At 39.1% G+C, this 8,547-nt stretch overlaps 1 protein-coding gene across 1 annotated transcript; it reads left to right on the forward strand.

Moving 5' to 3' along the window:
* Nucleotides 1-6,789, forward strand: skor1a (SKI family transcriptional corepressor 1a). Its single transcript, XM_047042688.1, has 9 exons — nucleotides 1-73; nucleotides 569-2,303; nucleotides 2,971-3,058; nucleotides 3,137-3,226; nucleotides 3,369-3,479; nucleotides 4,266-4,340; nucleotides 4,421-4,495; nucleotides 5,152-5,217; nucleotides 5,575-6,789. Exons 1-9 carry the CDS (start codon nucleotides 51-53, stop codon nucleotides 5,670-5,672), a joined length of 2,361 nt encoding a protein of 786 aa, XP_046898644.1. The 5' UTR covers nucleotides 1-50; the 3' UTR covers nucleotides 5,673-6,789.
* The last annotated feature ends 1,758 nt before the right edge of the window (nucleotides 6,790-8,547 follow it).

An 8,547-nucleotide genomic window follows, 5' to 3' on the forward strand; every position in this document is an offset into this window, starting at 1 on the left:
TCTCGCCCCTGAGCCGATAAAGACATTAAGAAGGTCCAAGCCACAGACTAATGGATAACCCGTGTCCGAAACAGTTAAGTAGGCTATAGGCTTTCCTATTGCACACGGATAACCATCAAACACGCTCAGGGTCAATTTAAGTGAGAGTTGCCATTGTTATCAAATATGTTTTTGATTAACAATTATAAACTTTTTATTATGCCTAAATAACCCATGTCCTTACATTAATTCGAAAAAATATGTAGGCCTATGTCTAGAAAAATGTAGGCCAGGCCTTGTAGTCTTTATAGTCTCTTTATAGAATAGGATTGTTAGGTTATTCAGTGCATTGGTGTGTAATGATGGTTGAAAAGCTAATGCCTTAATAATATTGTAGAAAATCTCCACAATAACAATTGTGAGATTTTCCTAAATGTTTTCGTAATTCTTTACGGCCAGTGCAATAATTCTCAACCGATGATAATTTGTTAATTGCATCTTGGCCTGATTGGAATAGGCCTATGCAGATTACAAAGGAAATGTCTGTGACATGGTCAATTTAATTCAATTCAAAAACCTTCCTTTTCAGACTTCGAGGAATGGAGTCGACACCGAGTCAACTACCAGCGGGTCGAGACTCCAGCTCTTCCCCCACTGGCAAGCAGGACGTGCAAAGCTTCACTAACCCCAACCTGAAACCAAATCAAGTCAGCGAGACTGCTTTGTATGGCGTGCCCATTGTATCCTTGGTTATAGATGGCCAGGAGAGACTCTGCTTGGCACAAATCTCCAATACATTGTTAAAGAACTACAGCTACAACGAAATTCACAACAGACGTGTTGCCCTTGGAATCACCTGCGTCCAGTGCACGCCTGTTCAACTCGAGATCCTGAGGCGAGCGGGCGCAATGCCAATATCCTCGAGGCGCTGTGGCATGATTACCAAGCGCGAGGCCGAAAGGCTATGTAAATCTTTTCTGGGTGCTCACAACCCCCCAAAGTTACCTGAAAATTTTGCATTTGATGTTTCTCACGAATGCGCGTGGGGAAGCAGAGGTAACTTCATACCGGCCAGGTATAACAGTTCGAGGGCGAAGTGCATTAAATGCACATATTGTAACATGTATTTTTCCCCAAATAAATTCATATTCCATTCTCATCGTACTCCCGAGTCCAAATACACCCAGCCAGACGCAGCAAACTTCAATTCTTGGAGACGTCATCTCAAACTTACTGACAAAAATTCATCGGACGATGTTGCACATGCGTGGGAGGATGTAAAGGCAATGTTTAACGGCGGCAGTCGTAAGAGGACTCTACCGATGAGTGGCTCTGACATGTCTATAAAGTCACAGGCCTCCGGAAATGTACCCCAAAGAAGTTCCCCCGATGTCCCCAGAAAAACGTTGCGCTGTGACGAAGACAGAGGTAGCAACTTAAGCCTGGCAAATAGTGTCCGGAACTATCCAGTTATCCCTGTCCCAAGTAAGAGTTTTGGGATGCTTCAAAAAATCCCCCCACCTCTATTCCCCCACCCTTATGGATTCCCTGCATTTGGATTGTGTCAAAAGAAGGACGAGGGAGTAAGGGAAATGAATAAAACCAATGTCTCAGGCGTCTTTTGGCCAGGCGCAAAGGACAGTCTCTATCCCTCTTTCCCCATGTTTTGGCCTACAGCAGGTGGTTTGCCAATACCACCATACCAACAGTCACAACCAAAACCGTCCAATGAGCTTTTAAGTGTCCGGCAGAGTGAGCTTGAGGTTATGGACCAAAGTGACCGGTGCGCAAACACATCGAAGGACAGCTTCAACGACAGCGAACGCTGTTCCAGTTCCCAGTCCGCCAGGAACGACGAAGATAAATCTGGGGACGAGGCCCGGTCAAAGGAAGTTCTCCCCACAGCGCCACAGAAAATAGGCTACATCTCCGCGTTCAGGCCTGTAGTGAAAGATGCTGATAGCATTGCCAAGTTGTACGGCAACAGGGACGCGTACAGCAGCATCCGATCCGGTTACTTATCCCCAGATTTCGTAAGCGAAAGTTCCAGTTATAGATCCGTATCGCCGGATGTGGACAGTGCAGACGACCCCGATGTGGATGTGGAGTCCAACAGGGGTCAGGAGGATGAAGACTCGCTCCAGCTTTCAGTGGAGGACCGTCAAAGTCCCCGGGTATTAAACTCGTCCCATTCTGGGCCCGAGGAGAGTCAAGAGCCTGTCTCCAGTCCAAGACCAAAACAGGATGATTCACACACAGGGTCATCTGATGACGACAGACGCAGTGAGCGAGTGTTAGAGCGTAACCACACACCAAATTATGAAGTGAGTGCCAAGGGCAATATTGTTGTAATGTGATCGTGTGTTTTAGGCTATGTGGGTCTGTTCAATTGAAGGAAAACTGCAGACAACTGCAAGTTCCAAACTTACCATCAGTCACAGTGACCAAATTAAATGTAATTTACGTGAGCTTTAGGGCATGTGCTTTCTTTCACTGCGGGTCTATGTAGTATTTTATTTTATGTTTGGTTTTCTGAAAAGCCCCTGCGTTCTGATTATTTTGTTTATTTTGCTTCTTTACTGTCTTTTGGCCAGTGATTTAGGCTTTTGAGTAGGCTATTACGTGTATTTCCTTTTTTAGTATTATCGAGACGACCTGATATCAAAGTCTCGACCACTATATTTAGATTATGCTTGAACAATTGGCTTGTTGGGAGGTATCTGAATAAATATCGATTTATGTTGTTTTGATAGGCTACTTGGAACGCACCCATATAGTCTATCTTTTATTGTTCTGGATAATTGGCGAGCTTTTTCTCTCGTGCTATTGGCTAGTTCTTTTAGAAAATAGTGTATCTCCAAAGACGAATAGGCCTATCAATCACACCCCTAATTAGAAAACGTGGATATTCGACAGAATTGCTTGGGAAATTAAGTGGATTACATATAATTGGGGGCTGTATTGACCATAATTGGTTGGTTAATTTCGCAGGTGTACACACATGAAAAGGACGAAGACGTGCCTTTGAACGGCCAATCGTTTGGATCAAAACCTCCAAGCAGCCCGCGGGAATTGAACGGTATTATCTTTGTATGACGAATTATTTTTATGGTGCTTTTTATTTTTGATAACTATCAGCCATGTCCGCACCCTTTAGAAATCCACCGTTTGTGTGATCCACAAAAACGAGTAGGTAGTCCAGATGGCATGTTGGAGGAAACATATCAAGACCAAAAGGAGAGCCCATGTGAGTGTGTGTCTGTCATTCTACTGTTGGTCAAAACGGTCTGTCTGCATTAGTATTGCAAAATAAACACGCACGTTTATAATGCAGAAATGTTCTATCAGATAGGCCCATAAATAGTTGCATGAACCTTTTATTGTGGCAGTGCATTTGGACGTATCTGTAGAGGGACTGATTCAGTGCGTCACAGGTGATGGACCGTTGTGCAGTGATGTCAGCAAAATCCAAGAGAAGGACATGAGAAATATGGCCAAGGGTATGATTTTACAGTTTAAGATCAACCGTTTTATTATGAATTATAAAACAGCATTCAATTCCATGCTTCTTATCCAAGTTATTTGATCAAGTTCCATTCAATGAGTCTCCAAAAATGGAAACAATATAATTGAATGAGCCTAGCACCTTATTAATCGTAGTTGTATTTCGGAGCTTCCTGCTTGTCACTTGTGTGTTCTTGCCTTTTGAGCCATGAGTTTTTCAAGATCAGAGATTGTAGCCTATCACTTTTGAACATTCAAGAAATTGACAGTTTAAAGTAGCCTAAATGTGTATGTATATTTCATTCTTGCTAGTTATTTGTGTAGGCTAATGCATATTGTTTTCTTAGCAAGAAAAAAAGTGTTAAGAAATGACGATTAAAGAGTAGTTTATATATTAAACCGTATTTGGTCCAGGTCATCCGATTACCTCACAGATTTTGAACATGTTCTAAATTGTTCTCCATTTGCTAACCACTGTGGTAAGACTCATTACAACGAGAAATCGTTTAGAGACTAGCCTAATAATATTTTAACGACCCCAGGCCATAACGCTGCGGTGTGCGTGTCTCTACCCTCAAGGCAAGGAAGCTACTAATTATTTAGCATTGCTTAGGGAAACAGTATGGAGAAATGACTATTAGCGTTCAAACCGTCCAAGCCCTCTAGATAAAAAATATCATTTTGGGAAATAAACTGCATTTATAAACATGCTTTGCTAGATTTACATTGAGAAGAGCTATAGGGCTAGATTCGCAGACCTTAATGACTTCTTCGTTTTGCAGAGGAACTGCAAAAGCAACTTCTGGAACAAGTGAAGCTGCGGAAAAAGCTGGAACGTGAATTTCAAAGTTTAAAAGGTATTGGAGGTATTGGCCTACGTTTTTTGCATGGAGTGCACTCAGAATATTATTAACTCTGAGTTCTGTTGTTTCCTTAGATAATTTCCAGGACCAAATGAAACGAGAATTGTCATACAGAGAGGAGATGGTCCAGCAGCTTCAGATTGTTAGAGGTCGGTCTTTTAAATTAGTATTACAAAAATACCTTAGGCTACCATTTGGCAATATCAATATTTGCGATAATCTAGGCTACGAATGTGAATATATGGAATTAATCCATTGTGATTTAATTTCACCAGACATGTTTTTTACCAAGGTAGGCCAAATAGTATACACTTCCTTTCTTTTTAAGCGAACCAATCTTAAAAGCGAAAAGTGACACTTGCATAAATTCGGTTGTAATCGAATGACAAGTCTGTTCTGAAGTCTAATCATCAAACCGTCACTTGTACAACAGTAAACATGTTATATTTTGGGGCTGGATAGCTGACCCAACAACAATAATAATATTAAACCACGGCGGGATTGATTTAAAAGTTTTTTGCTTCTAAATTATGCTTTGGGAAATTGAAAAGACCATTACGGTCGTATCGGTTACATGCAGACAACAACCTGTGCCGCCCTTTGACGGAGAGGTCTAGTGTTACAGTAGGCTAACACACGCTGTTGTGTAAACACAAAGGTCAAGTACACTGAAGGGTTACTCTAAATGCCCTAGGGGTAAACAAATGACCGCCTCCCATTACATATTTTACAAACCACCCGCTGTCATGTAGCTCAATCAGCGTTTTTTTTCTTTCTTTTTTTCTTTTTCCTTTTTGATGCTTAGACACTTTGTGCAGCGAGTTGGATCAAGAAAGAAAGGCTCGTTATGCAATACAGCAGAAACTAAAAGGTAATTTGAGGTGGAAATAGATTTACAGTGCCAATATAGTATTTTTTTTAAATGGACAACCGTATATGCAAGTGCTACTTTTTATTCTACCCTGTTTGATTCCATTTCTATGGTTATAATATGACAGCACCTTTGTGATGTTACTTCTCATACCTCAAAATATGCACACAATTTCACCTTCCGGATTTTACTTTTAGTATAGCAGATAGATTAAATGTATTATTTTAATATGCTTCTTGAATGTATTCATCCTTCACCACAACCCACTACATTTTAATTTTTTCCTTCAGTTTGATCCTGCTGGAAGTTGTTCTGCCCCTGCCAATGATCTAAACGATGGCTTTGCTTTCTCCCCAGAAGCTCACGACGCCTTACACCATTTCTCCTGCAAGATGCTGACCCCTCGCCACTGTACTGGAGCCTGCACCTTTAAACCACCTCTGCTGCCACCCTAATGGGCCACAACATTCCACACCTGATCCTAGAACAGCCAAAAAGAAGTGAACATTGAAAAGAAAGGCATCCTCAAGAGGGCACTCACAACATGCTCTTCTGTGCACCCTTACCAGTTCTGTCACTTGCAAGGTTCAACAACTTACAGACTTAGTATACACCCGGCTGTTTGGATTTCAACATTGAAGTGGATGGAAGCTATAAAGAGCCTCCATTCAGTTGAACTCTTGAGTCATGGAAGATGCTCCTGAACAGGGGTATTATATGTACCTAACATGTATCCACTGTTGAAATCAAGTTGTAAAGGTCCCTGGAGCGTCTCTTTGTAACCAATTGCTCTAGGTATCCTGGAAAAATATATGTGGCAATGTGCAATGACTTGTATATCGTGATATTTCATGATAAATACAGCTACCATTATTTAATAATGATTTCATCACATTGTGTTTTTACATTTATTAATTTATTAATATTGTATTCATGTTTTTCTGTATTTCTTATAATTTGTTCCGAGACATGAAGCAGTGTATTTTATTGATATCAAGCACTTTGAACTGGGATTTTTTCACATTGGAACACAATTCTACTTGAATAAGAAACTGTATTGGAAATTTGAGTATTGTGTGGAATGGAAACGGCGTATCAGCACTTACTAGCTCCTCTCCACATCTGATACATAAAATGTATACATTTCAATGTATAATGTTTCATCAATCAATTGTCTACGTGTACAAAATGCTCACATAAATCATGATTATAGATTTTTTTTTTCCAACATATAATTGTGTGTTTGACAACACTTATGGTTGCGTGTAAAGGTTCAGACTCATAATTTGTACCTACCAGGAAATTAAATCATTGTTGATTTAATGTATTTCTTCTCTTATGTCTTTATTTAGAATTTTTACATAAATATTGTGCATGGCAAGAGTTGCATAGATAAATGCTATATACTGAAACCAGGAAGCTACATAATTTCAATTGCCATTTTAATGACTCAACTTTACTTTGTAAAGTTTGTACATTGTGGCATCTTCAATTTAAGATTTCAAATCAAATTGATAGTAATATAACCCACAAAATATATTACCCTCAAAGTATTTCTGTGTCCCATCAAGAGTCATTATGATCCATATACTGTATATACCCATATTGGAAATCAATGTAAAATATAATAAAAACAATTAAGCCACTTTTGCTTTGCCTCTTGCATGAATATATTCCCATTATACAAAAAAATACTGTTTTTACTATTGGTGGAACATGTTCAGGTCCAATACAAAAATATTTCGTAACTGTTCTTTTTTGAGTGCAAAAAGATCTGTCCTGTGACAAATGGTTACTCAATACTCAGACTCAAGACCCTTTCAGATGTTATTCAGTATCTATTTATTTATTTGACCCACATCTGCAAGAATAATAACACCCAACAAAAACAACTTTTAATCATGTTGCTGTATCTCATATTTGATATTTGTCATCTTCTCCAGCACCCCTTTCAGTTTGCATAACAAGTATCTGATGTCCAGTTAAGTTATGATATTTGACAGTCAGTCAGGGGAATTGTGTGGTGGTGAAATCTAATTCTCCTTATATTAAGCCTAATAGATATTGATTACATGCTCTTCAGATGTCCCTGTGTCCCTAGATACTAGAGAATGAGAGAGATGTTCGCATAATCGCTGTAATGTAGGATGAATATTAATTGTCTCTGACTGTAAGTGCTCTCCCCATCAAGGTCCATTTACTTCGTATACTAAAGAGTATTGTGCATTTCCACAATAAACAGTTACACATTTTACACTGAGATCTAGGTCTTATCAGTCCCTCTGTGTATGTTACTAATGATCATACCCACATAAACACATTTATATTTGCATCACACAATTTTATTTTTCATCATTGGAAGGAGAGAGAGAGAGAAATAGACAGAGAGAGAAAGTGCATAATGAGAACATGGCATATAATGGTAATTGACAAATGGTTATGTAAACATCAACACACCTATTTGCAAAAGGGCATGCATGCCTCTTCAGTACATTCTGTTAATATAGACAAAAACATCCTTTCAAAGCTGACCAAAACCATTTGGACTGTGGGTTTTATCTTCATAAAGAAATTCCCTTCGCTTTATCAAGTGTATTGACACAGTCCTATTAACCTAGGACAGAATGATTTCAGATTATTTTTGTACTAACAAGAACAGATCAAATTGATGTAATAGAATCAAGAACAGAAACGATATGTTAAGTGAATTATGTAATGAAGGTTTATGTACATATTTGAGAGGTTATCAAATCCTGTTTGGAAATGTCATGACACAAGATATGACAGCATTGCTAATGGTATCTCTATGATGATTTATGAGGCATTTTAACAATGATCCTTGTTAGCTTGACCTGTACCTGTCCTTTCATGCAGCTAAAACATGAATAGTTGGTTGATATAACAACCTTCCTGATAAGTCAAATGTATTTATACTGGATGTGTGTGCAAAGCACTTTGTCTGAGAAAAATGCCATTGTGAAAGGATTAATTGTTCATCCCAAGCCACAGCCATGTCATCCAGTCATTTCCATCTTGTTATTTGTATGTGTCATTTCAGACTGAACTTATGGAAGCATTATGTCTATTTTGTTAAGGTAGAACCAAATTATGGTTTTGATGACGCCCAACCACAGTCCATCAAGCCAGCTCCAATGTTGGTTAGATAAACAAGGGCGCCCTCTGCTGTGCTTTTTCTTTTACACCGTGTTCTTGGTCTTTCTGTGGTCTGCAGGAGAATATCATTCCATGTTAGTGGGCATACATATTTTGCCATAACCTGCTAACTATAACCGTTAGCCATATCAATTTCTGAGAAGGTACCATTAATTC

Source organism: Hypomesus transpacificus, chromosome 19 (genome assembly GCF_021917145.1).
Source record: "Hypomesus transpacificus isolate Combined female chromosome 19, fHypTra1, whole genome shotgun sequence".
In the NCBI taxonomy this organism is placed as follows: domain Eukaryota; kingdom Metazoa; phylum Chordata; class Actinopteri; order Osmeriformes; family Osmeridae; genus Hypomesus; species Hypomesus transpacificus.

Bases quoted from the DNA above. Each gene is read 5' to 3' on its own strand.
- skor1a (XM_047042688.1), top strand. From the start codon at position 51: ATGGATAACCCGTGTCCGAAACA. The intron at 3,227-3,368 runs GTGAGTGTGTGT...TTATTGTGGCAG, and splicing joins AGACCAAAAGGAGAGCCCAT to TGCATTTGGACGTATCTGTA. The intron at 5,218-5,574 runs GTAATTTGAGGT...CTTTCTCCCCAG, and splicing joins AATACAGCAGAAACTAAAAG to AAGCTCACGACGCCTTACAC.